General features: G+C 45.9%; 2 protein-coding genes across 2 annotated transcripts; both read left to right on the forward strand.

Moving 5' to 3' along the window:
- The first annotated feature begins 1,760 nt into the window (after positions 1 to 1,760).
- LOC6592183 (F-box/LRR-repeat protein 7) lies at positions 1,761 to 16,119 on the forward strand. The gene is made up of 5 exons (XM_002017007.2): positions 1,761 to 2,164; positions 13,506 to 14,376; positions 14,440 to 15,264; positions 15,328 to 15,507; positions 15,573 to 16,119. Exons 2-5 carry the CDS (start codon positions 13,548 to 13,550, stop codon positions 16,106 to 16,108), a joined length of 2,370 nt encoding a protein of 789 aa, XP_002017043.1. The 5' UTR covers positions 1,761 to 2,164; positions 13,506 to 13,547; the 3' UTR covers positions 16,109 to 16,119.
- Positions 8,684 to 9,026, forward strand: LOC6592182 (kappaPI-actitoxin-Avd3c). The gene is given in 2 exon segments (XM_002017006.2): positions 8,684 to 8,753; positions 8,815 to 9,026. Coding segments are annotated over 2 exon segments (282 nt in total).
- Positions 16,120 to 16,148: the final 29 nt, after the last annotated feature.

Raw genomic sequence — 16,148 nt, forward strand, 5'->3', positions numbered from 1 at the left:
TCATAAGCATAGCCTGCCTGCCTGCAAGAGTGTGTATTACGAGTGCTGGTGTGATGTAGTGTGTGTGTGTGTGTGTGTGTGTTATCGATCGTGGTCAAGAGCAGCAGCGCGCAAGAGACCCGAACCATGTCCAGTCCCCAATCCCAAGCTGGAAGCCCTCGGGGCGCTCTCAGCAATTTTCATTGCTGCCGTTGCTCCAGCTCCAGCTCCAGCACTTCTCGGTCTCTGGTCTCTGGTCTCTGGTCCCTGGCTGTGGCTCTGATCGTTGTCGCGATCTGTTGGCCTGGCCTGGACCCGGCCTGGGTCTTCGACTTGCTCTGATTCTGTGGCCAACAACAATGTCGCCAGGGCCGTTTGAGTCGCTGGGGCTGCTGCCGCCGCTGCAGTTTCAGCTGCAGTCGCTGCTGCTGCTTCAGCTGGCGTTGCCGCAGCTATTTACAACACTGCATTCCTGTGCCGCAGTCATTCAAGAAGCCAAGAAGCTGAAGCCGAGGCTCGGGCTCTGGCTCTGGCTCTGGCTGTGGCTGTGGCTGAGCCGAAGTCTGAAGCTGAACTTGTTTCATGCCACATTTCGGCTTAGTGTGTGCTCTAGCTCTCTCTTTCTCTCTTTGCAGCACCGCTCTCTCCCTCCCTCTCTCATAAATGCTGTAATACGCTCGAAACATGTTTATGAAAAGAAAGAAATTCCATTGCAAACAAAAGAGGGGGAAGAAGAAGGAAGACTGGGGAATGAAACGGCAGAGGGCGAGGGAGAGGCGTGCGCTGCGCATGCGCGCATGTAATCCAGCTCACACACACGCACACACACACACACAGCAGAACGTGCTCTTAGTGGAAATATTTTTATGAGCAGGGGAGCTCCGCTCTCTCGGCTTACGCTCTTCTGGTTTGCCTTTAAAGTACCTTTCAAGGGGTTCTCCCACAAGGTGAGGCCTTGCCAGAGAGAGCTCTCCCGTATTTGGTTTCAGTTGAGTGTGTGTATGAGAGCGGCAGTCGAATATCAGCAACAGGTTTGCTCTCACCTTGTAATCATACACCTTGACTATCTCTCTCTTCTCACGCTCTCTTTCTGTATGCCAGTTTAGCCCAAAGGCATGCGGTGGGTCTTTAGTTATGCCATGGTGGAAATGGCTTTTGCGATCTCCAGCAGCCCACAAAAGCTAAATAAAAGTAGCACAGCATAGAGGCAAGGCATATCATAAGAGAGGGAAAGAGTGAATGTAACGTGCAAGGTGAAATGGCTTTAGCAATTGGTGGTGACGAATGATTTTCAAATAAAGAAGGTGGGAATTGTCCTCCAAATAAATAGTACACAAAAAATAATGTTTATAATATATATTTTATTATAGTGAGTAGTAATTTTGAATTCACCTTAAAATCTCAAATAATTTCGTTGTATTTGGCTATTTAATCAAATTTCGGTCATATACACGTTCAGATGAATATTGAAGAATTATGTACTTAATTATTCTACAATTATGAAACATATTTAATTGACTAACATAATATATTTATTATCCCAGTACATGTATTATTCTCGAAATCAATTTTATTTTGAAAACCCACCAAGTTCGTTGCTTGAATCTTTTGTTTTTGCGGCTGGCAATGCTGCTCTGCCGAATTGGTGGGTTTCCAAGAGAGCGAACCTGGCTGCCTCTCTTGGCGTACGCTCTGACTGCGATCTGCGCGGATGCCGTGGTCGCTCTTGCCACTCACCATTTACCTGTCGTCGTGCGCTGTTCCAATCCGACCGTGTCCGCAGCGGATGAAACTGAATCTTGAGGCGCCGCATTTCGTTGCGTGCCGCCTGCCTGCCTTCGTGCCTGTGCCTATGCCTGTGTCAGTGTCAGTGTCTGTGCCAGTGTGAGTGAAGTGAGCGCAAAATAGAAGAAGAAGGCGAAAGATAACAGCAAAAGCAAAGCCAAAAGAGCCACACAGTGAAAGATCGAAAGAAAATAAAGCAGAGAGAAAATTGTTGTTGTGGAATAACCAAAAAAAAGATAAAACGAAAACCAAACAAAAAGCAAGAATAAAAGAGAAAAAAAGCGAAATTAAATGGAAATTCAATGAGGAAGCTGCAAAAACTGCCAGATAAACAAAAAGGAAGGAGAAGCGTTGCATAAATGAGCACCCAAAGGGAGTTACCTGTATAATCATCAAAAAGGTAGAGAGGAGGAGAGGACAGACACAGATCACAACTTATTAAATTGCAATTCCCCCAATCAGGTTTTTCGCTCTCTCTCGCTCTCTCTCTCTCTTTCCTTCCATCATTATTTATGCCCCCGTCGCCTTCTGCCGTTGTGTGGCTTCATGCAAAAGAGTGCCCCTCCCCAGGGTTCTTAGTGTTTCTCCTTTATTATTATGAATATTGCATGATCGTAAAACGTTAATGAAATTATTCGTACATTTAAAGCGAGTATTCAACCCGATAGGCCGACACCTCACCTCGGATTCCGATTCGATGGAAAACCCTCGGTTTTCGAACAATCCGGAACCCCTCGAACCAGTTGCAAAAGTTGTCACATTAAAATCACACCTTTGAAGATATATATTTATTGTTGTTGCTGTTGTTGCTGTTGTTGTTGTTTTTGCAGTTGTTGCATGCACCACTTTGGCCCGTAACTCGTTCGCGCTCTCTCGCATACGCACATAGTCCACACACACACAGTGCGAGAGAGGGAGAGAGCGAGATGCGGGCACACACAGATACAGATAGACACATATGAGATGCAGGTACATATGTACTCCTTCTCTGGGCTGCTGCATGCAAATTATAGTAGTCGAGAGTCAAGGAAGTTGGCCGAAAGAGGCTCTGGCTCTGGCTTTGGCTCTGTCTCTGGCTTTGGTTGTGGCACCACTGGCCATTACCCCAACCAGAAGTTGCAGCAACGGATATGTTTATGGCCAAATGATTGAATCTCATGCCTGTCTTATAACATAACAGCAGCTATCCATCTATCTATCTATCAATCTATTAGTTGCCAATTATCTCTTGGGGAACGACTTTCCTTTTTTTCCTATACGTTTATAATATAATACTTAATACCAGGGTATTTGGCACTGAAAGAAGGAAGGAAGTTTGTTTCCCACCACATAAACTGTGGAGCCAATGGGTCTCAAATATCCAAGATTTCTAAGATATGCAGCTCACACTTTTTGGATTCATATAAATCAAATTACAGACAGAATAAAGTACTGTATGACACTGTATGGGCATATTTTTCTTTCCCATTTTCCCATAAAAGAAAGAGTGTTATTAAAATAGTACGTGCCTCGACGTCATGTTCCACTTAAAGCGCATCGAATCAAGACCGCCTGAGAGCCCTCCTCTACTTCTAGAATCCAGCATACAGTAAACATAGATTTCCCATTCTTTTTCCCTGGAATCAGTGGGATTTCCCTCACCTCACCCATTCGTGGGCTCTTCTCTCACGCAGATTTCTGAGGGTCGCTCCGGGTCGGGCCCAACACGTGTTGGCCAAATGTTTTCAGCTCTTCACATCATTAGCCAATCGCCCGAGGGGGTGCCCCTGTTGATGTTTCTTTTTAGCTAAAAAATTGTATTTATAAACCGAAAAAAGCAAACAAATTTATTATATTGCATTAATTTTAATGTTTTTTTCCTTTTGGCCGTTGCTTTTTTGTTGTAATTTGTGCATGTTAAATGATTATAAATTGGTCATTTGATATCTGTCAGACAGAGGCTTGACACAACATTTTGGCATACACTTTCCTTGCCGGCGGCGACACAGCAGCGAAAGCACCACCAAAGAGTTGTCCATTTATTTATGCATTTACCAATAATTTAAAATATTTCTTACACAAAAATGTCAACATATGCGCATTGCAATGACAAGGCAGCCACCAGCAGGCGCTGGCCAACCATTTGGCCAGCTCATGGAGAGCCAATCCAGAGAGCCAGTCGGCCACAGTCCAGTCAGCCATGGCCCGCAGCAGCAGCAGCAGCAGCAGCGGCAGCAGCCCCAATCCGGCGCTGGCAATCAAAGCCAAAAAGCTTTCAAGCCAAAAGGCTGCCGCCGCCACAAGTCACAGACATGGAAAAGCCGCTCGCCGATTTCATGAGATTTTCAACAGTTTTTTCTCTCTCCTTTTTTTTTTGTATTTATTTCTTATTTTTATATATTTCGAACCTACCTTAATGGGGGGCTCCATTAGCTGCGTGGAATGGGTTGTTGCCGGCAATCAGGCATTAATGGGGGATTAGTCAGAGGATAAATATTTAAAGATGTTTGCGAAACAATTTTAAGTGTCTCCTTAAAGGCATCAGTGTCTGTGTGGGCTTTAAAGATTAAACATACCATAGTATTCAAATTGAAACGGTTTGTCGGCTTGTCGGCTTCTGAGCGCGGTGTTGTGGCTGTAATTAAGGTTTAGAGAGGAATAATAGAATAATATGGTAGAATGTGGACTAGGTTAGTACTACGCCGTAATACTTCTTTATGGGTTCATTGCGGATTCAGAACCTGCCCATTTAATCTGTGAAATCTGTTTTAAACCTGTTCTGGAATTCTTCTAACTAGTTCACATGAGGTTCAGCCAACAGACTTGGTATCTATGCTCGAAATCTGAATAGCTTTGATGCTGGAAGATGTTTTCCCTACTAAGGGTTAAAGGTGATATAGAAATGGCACAGAAATTACTATTTTCTATATTGATTGGTTTCGTTTAAGTCGGGTTTCCTAGACTTCCACATTCCTCTTCTTTTAATTAATGATCTTTTGCTTAGATCTTAAGTTTAAGAAGCACTTGCTTATCGGCCAAGCAGTGGCTTACTCTGGTAAACAGGTCATCCATTGGATAATCAGTAGATTAATCCCAGTATCTGAGGAATTTCTGTCTTAATTTCAGCCACTAACAATATTCCCCTTTACCCCTCCTAGAGTATTCCCCACTTCGTTATTAACCCTTGACTAATCGACTTTCCTTTCTTGTCCGCAATTTTTATTGTGTGTCTCTTTTTCCATCTCAGCTTTGTGTGTCTGTATGTATGATTCCATAGCTCTTGGAAGTTGCAACAGCAACAGCAACAGTGCAATCAGCAAATACTAAAATGCAATGCGACGTATTTTTTATTATTTATTTTTTTACCCATTTTTTTTCTTTTAGCTTTTTGTGTTATTTTGTTTCGAGGCGAGTTGGGGCCAAGAGAGTCTCCGTCTCCGTTGGAGTCGAGAGTCGAGAGTCTCTCACGCCACAAGCGACAGTTTTGTATTAGAAACGGCAAACTTGTGGCAACTTGTGGCTGCAGCTAGTTACGGGCTTGATGATTGCCCCAGCTCCAAAGGGGAGGCCGGCAGAGGGGAGGGACTGTTGCTGTTTCTGTTGCTGTTGGAGTCGAGAGCTGAGGCAGGCAGCTGGAATGTTGTTTCGCTGCTAGTTGGCCATGTTGCCGAGTGACTGACATAGTTGCTGCTTTAGTTGTGGTTGTAATTGTTGCTGTTGCTGCCGCTGCTGCCGCGGCTGCCGCGGCTGCTGTGGCAGGGCATCGCAGGCTGAACTTTAAAATTTAATTTGTTAAACAATTTATGTGCGGCATATTAGCTCCAGGTCCAGGTCCAGGCCAGGCCAAGAGCACAGTTGTGGAAGGTGGATGGATGCGGTGGAGTCTATGCGGGCGTCGTTTCAGAGAGGAGCTCCCATGCGGGCGCGAGGCAAAGATAACCTGTTGAGTGTTCGTTTCGTTCCTCTCTTCCGATCAGGCTCTCTTCGGAAATCTCCGCTCTTCTGTGTATGCCTGTGTGTGTGTGAGTGAAAAGTTGCCAAAGAGATTCAGACAAAACGGTGCTTTACATTCGTTTTTGTTGTTGCTGTTCTTTTGGTTTCTTCTTTGTTTTGTGTACCCTTTCCTTGCACCAGGAGAGAGCATGATGGGCTCGGGGGAGACGTTTGTAATGCAGAAGAAGGAGATACTGGTAGAGCTTTGTCCTTGCTGAGAGTCATTCACCATCTTCTGCATGTCCTAAAAAACTATCCATCTGCAGGGTATCTAATCATTCGATATGCCACTCGATTTGCGGCTGTCCATTTCTCTGCCACTTATCATTCGATCATCTGCATTTCTCTCTCTCTCCCTCTCTCTCTCGTTCGCTCTGGCCATCTCGCACTGTCTCTGTCGTTCCGTCGCATGGTCTTTAATGAAATGTAATTTGAAAAATTGCGCGCGGCAAATTGCTGGCTTCTTGTTAGAGAAGAGATCTCGTTGTCGCTCATAGAATTTCAAATATTTTGTCTTAATTAAAATTGTCCGCTCTCTCTCTCTCTCTTTGTCTCCTTCCCCGACTGTCTGTCCCGTCTGTCTGTCTCTTTCTGAAAAGTCGGGCAGAGCTTTTAGATAAATTAACTCTGACATTTTGTCCGTCAAGCATTTGTCGCTTTTTTGCATTTGGTCGACATTTTTATTGGACTTTGACTTGGCCTGGATTTATGTCTGCCTGGATTTGGGGATCTCGCGGATCTGGATTAGCTGTGCCATCATTCACGTCCACAATTGTTGGCCCCGTCAACGTCAACGGCCCCCCTCCAGCCCCCCCCTTTCGGGGAGCAGCCATGTAATTTGCCTCGTTTCTGGGTCTTACGTTTTTTGTGTGTGATTTATTCCGCTGTTGCTGGGTATTTAATTCTGGGTTAAGCATCGCTTAAGCCAGCAGTCCCAAGAACAAAAGACTCTGACCACGAACTGGTTCCATTCGGTTTCGACTGGAATTCGAATAATGCTCTCCGAACAAGAAGGAGAAGCTCTCAAGAATTTGCCTTTGATTGATGGCAGTCTCAATGTTTCAATCTCCTCCTCCGCCTTTTCGCCTCCTCCGCCTTTCCGCTTCTCTTTTCGCTCGCCTCGTTTCGCTCTCCTCTTGGGACGTATTTTCTTCACGGTTCATTATATAAGATTCGGTTTAATTAGTTTGACTAAAATTTTCGCATTCCCCTTTAATGGCTGTGGGGTGAAATCTCGCGGAGTTACAGATAATGACGACGAAAGAAATGGCACATAACCATTAAAGAAATTTCCCAAAAACAAAAAAAACCAACCGAACCGAACCGAAACCAATTTTGTTGGATAGCACAGTCATCAAGAAATCAATTTATATTTATATCTAGATATATTTAATCATTTCTTCTAGCTAGAAAATTGAGTGACCGAAAATGGGAAACGAGTTTTCATTCGTCTGAGAAAGTAATTGCAGATTAAACAATCTACAAATTGCAACAAAATTCCAGTCATTTACTAAAGAGAGAGAGATCCGACGCCTGGCATATGCTCTAATTAATTCTCTTACGACCATGAATCTTCCCGCCATTCCATGCCATACTTTCTACAAGATCAATCTTTCTCTATTTTGCGTATTCATATAAAGACATTCACACAATTCCATTTCAAAGCACCGCCCCATACATTCTTCGCTCTTTCTATTTGCGAAAACTCTTTTGGAATTCTCTGTGTGATCAGTGGTCTGTGATCTGTGTCAACGACAACTTTCAATTCTTTTCATTGAGATATTTGCATAGAGACAACAGAAACCCACGAGAAGCATCCACAGCCATCGACACGAGTTCGTTTAACTCAAACTCAAATGAACCGAAACGTTCGTTAACCGAACTCCAAATGAAAACAATTCGAATACATTTCCCTCAAACAAAATATTTATTTATTTAGCTGTTGTTTCAACAATTTTAATGAGTGCCAAAATATATGGGGGGATACCCCTTTTGGAAGGGTAATTAGGTTACCATACCTTGTTTGCTCTAGTTAATGGGGTACTAAATTTATACCAAAATATGCACCCATAAAATCTACCAATGAATATAAATAATCCTTATTAAAAGCAAAGACTTAAACATGGGTTTTATAGGGTATTTAAGTTGGGGGCTTTCACATGAATTATTAATTCCCCTATAAAAAACCTTGTTAATATTCGGTATCTCTGACATTTATCCACTTACAAGTCAGTGCTACATTAATCATGCTGTTGAAATGGTTGTATCTATGTCTGATCTTAATGATCTCTGCGCCACACATCAGCGGTTGTAAGTAGAGGTTTTCGAAAATAAGTCTTTTCCGTATGTTTGCTAAATTCAATTGAACTCAGGCAAAGCGAGGTGCTTGCAACCGATGAAGACTGGACCTGGAAGGGCCAATTTTATGCGATATTACTACAATAAAGCCACGGGAAAGTGCCAGAAATTCACCTATGGCGGTTATAGTGGAAATGGAAATAACTTTCGGACACTTAAGGCATGCCAAAGAAATTGCATGTGGAATTTAATGGTGTAATATTTATTTAGAGAGTGTTAGAAATAAGAGTTCATTGAATCAAACTGATTCTAGGTGATTGAAAGGAAATCAAGCAGATAAATTATAATATTATTACCATATCGAATAAAGAACATGAAGATCATTTATCGAATAAACTTATTGCAGTCCACTCTTTTGGATGGCAATATACTGTATGATGGATCCATTTATAACTCTTATAGCCCATTGTTTCGTTGATCACCAGATGATCTTGAACTACCAACTATTCCAATATTTACCGAAGTACCGCCTGACTAGCACTTGCGTTTGTTTAGCAATATTTTTTTGGAGCCATGAGAGCATACTCTTTTGTATGAATATATATTAATAGAAGAGCAATCCGATTCAGTCTCCATTGTGCCATTCAACATGCTGTTGAAGTTCTCGGGTTTCCTCATTCTCCTAGTGCTGTTCCTGCACCAAACCCAGCCCCAGACGAGTAAGTGGCTCCCAGACGGAGAGCAAACCCACAGAAACTTTTAATAAATATTGGTTTTTAGTTAAGAAGAGATGCCTGCTGCCGCTGGAACAGGGCAACGGCAAGGCCATCCTCCGCAATTGGTACTTCAATTCGACGACAAGCAAATGCTAGAAGTTCGTCTTCTTTGGTGGCGAGAAGAATGGCAACAATTTCCAGACCAAAGCTCGCTGCAATAAGATTTGCCTGGCAAGTCTACCCATGACCATCGGAAATGATCCAATGGAGGTTTAATTAGGTTATAAATTAGATGATCTCAGTTTGCCCAGTACTCTTATAGTCTCCGAGTAAATATTAATGGTATATATTATATATACTTTTCTTTACTTAATTTCATTTCTTATAAAATCTTTCTGGTGAAAATCCAGTTGATGCTGCTGCACCCAGTTTCTACTGTGGCTGGGCTGTGGCATGCGCAACAAATATTTTTCTGATGTTTTTTTTTTTTCGAAAAAACTTGTCAGCGCCACCCACTTTCTATGGAGCTTACTGTTGTGTGTGTGTGTGTGTGTGTGTGTGTATCTGTGAGTTTTGCCAGGAGGTGTTAGGCGGGTGCGCTGACAGCACGATGTAACCGCAACAACGGCAGGCAGAGGCAGGGGCAACGTTTTGCTAAATCAAAATTGACACTATGCAAAAAGCCAACCCACAGAGCGGCGGCGGCAGCAACAGCAGCAAACGGTAGCCGCACACACACACAGACAGGCGAATGATAGAGATACAAACACAAACATACATACATGGATACATGGATACAGTGTGTCGGGCCAGAGTGGGGCCAGGCGCTCAGCATGCCATGGCATGGAGGCCAAAAGGTGCTCCCCCCTGTCCGACTCCGACGCCGACGCCGACTCCTCTCGTGTGTATGGTCGATGTGGTGTTGTGTTGTTCCTGTGTGGCGCCACGCCACGCCAAGCACTCGCTGTAGCCTCTTGTTGGTGGCTCTTGGCGTTAGATTTCAGCCATGTGCAGACAACGGACGCCGCCACATACACAACCACACACACACACACACAAAACTTACAAAATAGCAGTTATTAGTTTTGTTGAATGCACGCACAGTGGGGCAGGAACAGAGGAATGTGAATGCCGCAGGAAAAATGCCTTCCTTTAGGCCAAGGAATTTCAAATGACAGACAAGCCAGTCTTTGATAGATCTATAGCATCCATTCAACCATTGAATGTACCCTTCTACCTATGGTATCCATAAATCCACTGCATGAAAGTCTTAGTTCTAGAACATGGCAAGTGTTAATGCTAACCACTGTTCCCCTTTCCAAAAACCAAACCTTAAACGTACCAAAACCAAATTATATACCCAAAAACCGCTGAAAGAAACAGTTAACGCCATTATGGTGCTGCACGTTTTGCCCCACTATGGCCCAGCGGTATCCAGACCAGACCCCACCTTGTACAGTATGTGTATGGGGCACTGTGGGCCTCCAGCATGGCGACATTTGCTCATTAAGCATATTAAATAATTAGTACTTGTTGTTGTCATATTTTAAATGCTCGTTTGCGCTTGTCGAGCTCACTTCAAGAGGCTTGACTCTCGGACATGTCTCGGACTGTCCATAGAAATCTATCTGCGGAGATTCAGATACGAATCCGCACGTAGACCAGTTTCCCATACGAAGCCAGATGAGTGTTGTTTGGCCTTTAGCTTTGGCTTTTAATTCTCGCATTTTTCACAATAAAAATTGTAATATATATGCGGATTTAATTTAAAAGGCAATTGGTTTTATATTCGTTAATACAAATCATAAAAAATATGTATATTCTTGCTAATTGAATGGCAATTGATTGAACAACTTGGAGGTTGTATGCGACTGAAGGCAGACTGGTATATTTATTATAGATGAAAAGCAAGAGAAGGAGATTATTGGACAAAAGATAGATATGTATCTATAAAATAAACTAATATAATATACTTTGAAACCCGTAAGAGCCCGTGTATATTTCCACTTTAATCAAAGACACCTCGATGGCATTATCTTAAGTACTTTCAAAATTAATTTCCCACCCAAACCGGACTACATTTTATCCCGAAACAGGATCTCTTTAAACTTATCAAAGTGCAGCTCAATATTCGATCTTAATTTGATGTTTTCGTGGGGTGTTGGGTAACACAAACACACCAATTGATCCAACACCTTAGCTCAGTGTTGAGCAACACCCCAAAACTGCACTCTCTTGTATTTTAGTGTCTCTTAACTAGGTTTTCCTCATTGAATTGCTTCTGTAATCTTATCAAAAACTCTATTAACAACTTTCTCCCTGTATATGCCGTCACCTTTGACACAATCTATCCCCAAAAAGTGTTGGACAACAAGAACACGGACACGATCTTCTAGCATGTTTACAACACTTAATGGCTCTGACTAATCGCATTTGCATGGCTCTCCTAAAAGAATAGAAACCAAACCCAAAACGAAATGAATTACATTTGCATGTAAATTTATGCAAATTCCATGCTGTGTTGCCCAATGAACCATTTGACACTTTTGTCCACACACCAGAGCCCAGAGACAGAGACAGAGCCAGGGCCAGGGCAGAGTGCTTTATTAATTATTTATTGTCTAACTATTTGTGAATTATGGCAAGAGATCGTGGGACAGAGAGAGAGAGAGAGCGAAATCAAAAAACTCTCAGCCTCTCAAGTGGATTGATCTCTCTCTGGGCTCAAAGCATTTTCCTTTTCTTTCTGTTTTTTTCTTTTTGGGGTCTTGGGGCGCTTCGAACCAGTTGAGCGACATTCCATATGAGGGGCGACGGCGACAGGCTTTGGTTTCGGTTTCGGAGATGGCTAAGATTAATCAGCTGCCATAAGCCAAATGACAAGACATATTTGCTGTCCCCGTCCTCCCGTCTCTGTCCCCTCCATCAGATCCAGATGTGCTCCGTCCCTGGTGTGGCTTTTGGGTTGGGGTGTTATTTTTGTGGCTTATTTGTGTTTATTTATGGCAAGGCTAGAAATGATACAACACAAAAATACGAAAAATTAATTTCAAATTTGATTACAATAAAAAAATAATGCCACACAGAGGATCGGAACGGATCGGTTCCACTTGTGAGCAGAGCAGAGCAGAGCGGAGCAGAGCAGCTTTTGATTTACTCATTTCGTCTCGTCTCGTCTTAAAGTGTGCCAGGCAGGCCCCCATCCCCATCCCCACGCCCCAGAGGTGCCCCATCTATAGGTGTGCCTCTTCCCAGTCGCAGCCCAACCCAAAAAACGCTGAAGAAGATTTAACAACCGCTTAGAGGCCCAACCAGCCGACAGAGAAAAAAATGTGAAATAAATTTATAGTTTTCTATTTAGATAGCTGGCCCGTAAATTATGCAAAGCCTCCCTCTCCAGCCAAACACAGATATTATGGATGGGAATCGGAATGAGAATGGCTGCTGCTGGTGCCTGGCTAGATTGCTAGCCCGAATTGGGTTACTTTCAACTTAATTTAAGGTCTTAAGGTTAGGCCAATAACAGCGGGCCAAATTGCGGGATGCGGATGGGGATGGGGATGGGGATAGGATGGGATGTGATGGCCACAAGCCACAAGAGCCACAGCAATAGAACGGCCCACGCCTGCTTCTGCTTCTTCAATGCTTTCGTACTCCTCCGAAAAACGATCCATCGATCGAAACTGGTTTCTCTGCCTAACAACAATATGAATGAAGCTTGAGCTGAAGCCGTAGCCATCCAACCATCCGGAGCTCAATGCTCAATGCTCAATGGAAATGACAGCATACGTGTGGCCAAATAACAAAAATAATACAAAGAATGATTTGATAGAAGCGTGGGCGATCCCCGCTTATTAATTGTATTCAAAAAAATATGTATATATGCATATATGGCTAGAGATTTGTTGGCCAATCTTAACTGCTTAACTTATTTCATCCACAAATTGCTGGGAGTTTTTGTATCCGCTAATGCTGAATGTTGTTGAAAGGTCAACTGCAGCAGCAGTCGAGACTGTGTTCGAAGGAGTGGTTCCCCAATAAAATACTTTATACATTTTTATGACTTCAAGCTATGTCTGTCTACCCCCTGTCCCCCTCTCCCCCCATCACCCCTCTGTCTGTATGTCTGTCTGTTTGTCTTTCTCTAATAATTGCGAATGGCATGGAGACCCACTTAGAGCTGCTGCCCACACACTACACACATCAATAAAAAACAAACGAAAAAAATCTGTCCATGGCCATCTTGGAATTTAATTGCATTTGATATGCGGGTCTCTCTGGAAGCGTTTGGCAACACTGGAATGCAGTTTCTGCAAAAGATCTCCCCTTATGGAAAATACTTAAATATTCGACTCTCAACTAAAAACAGACACACAATCGTTTACAAATCAAATAAAGCTGAACAAGACGATCATAAATCTGGCATTTCCATATCCATTTTAGTAGTGAATTCCATTCTAAGAATGCAGATTGTGCTTTGAAATGTTTTGTCCAGATTTTATTGCCATTTTTAGTGTATAGCTGCCCACACCAATAAATCACTTCCATGAATATTGCGGAATCGAGTTCTATTCCTCTAGAGTAGGGGTCGACAAGGCCCTATCTTATGTGCATTTCGCCTTCTGTCTACACACACAAATGCACTGCCGTGTGCCATTTTCTTCCATTGCCTATCCAACACTACTCAGTATTTTCCAACACCTGTTATCGCCTGTTACTTAAAGATATCCCCTCCATATTTCAAACTCTTTCCAGACTTCAGCGCCATTCTAGAAATCCATCAAATAGATCCAAACCATGTCGCACAAGACGAGCACACGACGTGCCACCGATCTGGAGTGTCCACTGGCCTCCCTGGGCAGGAATAGCAATGCGGTGCGCGATCAACTGGCGGCAGCGCACTATCACCATCCGCATCCACTCAGCTCCAGTCCGCTGGATCCGCAGGCCTACAAAATGTCCCGCAAGTCACCGAACCTGAGTCTGGACACCAACGATGCCCTGGCGTCGCGCAGCTCCACGCCGCACAGTGAACAGCAGGCCACAGCTACGACGGCGGCAGCGGCAGCCGTGCTCCACATGGTGCAACAGAAGGCGGCCACCTTTGAGCTGAGGGGCAGGCACACGCGTCAGGAGCAAAGCATCTACGGGGCCCACTCGACAGCCTCTGTGGGGAGGCAGGTCAAGAAATCGCCTGATATCCCGGCTCCTGCCTCGAGGGGCACAGCTCCCGTGCCACAACCGCGCAACTTTCTCACCCTGGAGCATGTGCTGCAGTATGGGGCCCAAAGGCCTAGCTGGTTGCATGGCAACAGTGCGGATACTGAGGACTCCAGCGACAATAATGTGGGAGGCGGCGGTGGGAGTGGCAGTGGCGGAGGCGGCGGCGGCGGCGGCGGCGGTAGACGACGCACGCAGGGCGGACGATGCAGCGTGCCCACTGTCCTGAGCAGCAACGGTGGCGGCAGCAACGGAGCCCAGTATCTGCTCGATAAGAAGATGGAGTCGCTGTATCTGGGGAATGCTCTGCGAGCCCTGCCCCTCGGTGCCGAGGCGAGTCAGTACCAAAACGAACGCTACTACCTGGAGGACTACAGCAGCGGTAGCGGCAATGAGCGGCTGCCAGGTGAGTGTCCCTCGAACTGATATCTTAAAGAACGCAATCGCAATCGATGGTAATCCCTTGCAGAACGCCTACATCATCCGCGCACCTCCAGTCCCAGCGAGACGAGTGGTTCGGATCGCTATCTGCTGAACCGGAGCACCAACTCGCCCGCCAATGCCTTCCAGCTGGACCACCACCACACCAAAGTGCAGAGCCTCTCCGACGGCCTGTGCAACCTGGGACGCTTCTCGCCCAGCCTCGACCAGGGCTATGCCACGCTCGTCTCCCCCTCACCCACCGGCCACCACTCGAGCGGAGCGGGCAATGTCACCACATCCACGACCACCAGCGGCGGAGGCATCATGGCCAGCAGTACGCCCGCCACAACACCCCGTCGTGGGGCATCCAGTGGCGGAGGAGGAGGGGGCGGTGGTGGCACTGTGCCGGGAAAATCCATCGGTCCGCCACCCTGGAACCGCAAGGGTCCCTTCCGCTGTGGACCCTACTTTGATCGCCTGCCCGACGAGGCCATTGTCCGCATCTTTAGCTGGCTGGACAGCTGCGAGCTGTGCACTGTGGCCCGTGTCTGCCGGAGATTCGAGCAGGTGGCCTGGCGTCCCGTGCTCTGGAAGTGCATCACTCTGCGGGGCGAGCACCTGAACGGGGACAAGACCCTGAAGATGATCTTCCGTCAGCTGTGCGGCCAGAGCTGCAATGGCGCCTGTCCGGAGGTGGAGCGAGTGATGCTCGCCGATGGCTGCCGCATCTCCGACAAGGGCCTCCAGCTGCTGACACGACGCTGCCCGGAGCTGACGCACCTGCAGCTGCAAACCTGCGTCGGCGTCTCCAATCAGGCTCTGGTCGAGGCCCTAACGAAGTGCAGCAATCTGCAGCATCTGGACGTGACTGGTGAGTGGGGCACATCCACATCCTCTACTTAGCCAAAACTAACCTCTCTCCATTTATTTAAAGGCTGCAGTCAGGTGAGCAGCATCAGTCCCAATCCGCATGTGGAGCCCCCGCGTCGTCTGCTGTTGCAATATCTGGATCTGACCGACTGCATGGCCATCGATGACATGGGCCTGAAGATTGTCGTCAAGAACTGCCCCCAGCTGGTGTACCTTTATCTGCGACGCTGCATACAAATCACCGGTAGGCATAGCCCAGGACAACCATGCCTCCAGAGCCCCTCTAAACTCTTCCTTGATCTCTTGCAGATGCGGGTCTGAAGTTTGTGCCCAGCTTTTGTGTCTCGCTGAAGGAGCTGAGCGTTTCCGATTGCCTCAACATCACCGACTTTGGGCTCTACGAGCTGGCCAAGCTGGGGGCCGCCCTCCGCTATCTGTCCGTGGCCAAATGCGAACGCGTCTCGGATGCCGGCCTGAAGGTGATTGCCCGGCGCTGCTATAAGTTGCGCTACCTGAATGCCCGCGGCTGCGAGGCCGTCAGCGATGACTCCATCACCGTCCTGGCCAGGTCCTGTCCGCGCCTGCGTGCCCTGGACATTGGCAAGTGCGATGTGAGCGATGCCGGACTGCGGGCCCTGGCCGAGAGCTGTCCCAACCTGAAGAAGCTGAGCCTGCGCAATTGTGATATGATTACGGATCGGGGCGTCCAGTGCATAGCCTACTACTGCCGCGGGCTGCAGCAGCTGAACATCCAGGACTGTCAGATATCCATCGAGGGCTATCGGGCGGTGAAGAAGTACTGCAAACGATGCATCATAGAGCACACCAATCCGGGCTTCTGTTGAGCAGCAGGACGGATCGGAGAATACAAAGCAAAGAGGCAGG

Source organism: Drosophila persimilis, unplaced genomic scaffold (genome assembly GCF_003286085.1).
Source record: "Drosophila persimilis strain 14011-0111.01,24,50 unplaced genomic scaffold, DperRS2 tig00000000-arrow-pilon, whole genome shotgun sequence".
NCBI lineage: Eukaryota > Metazoa > Arthropoda > Insecta > Diptera > Drosophilidae > Drosophila > Drosophila persimilis.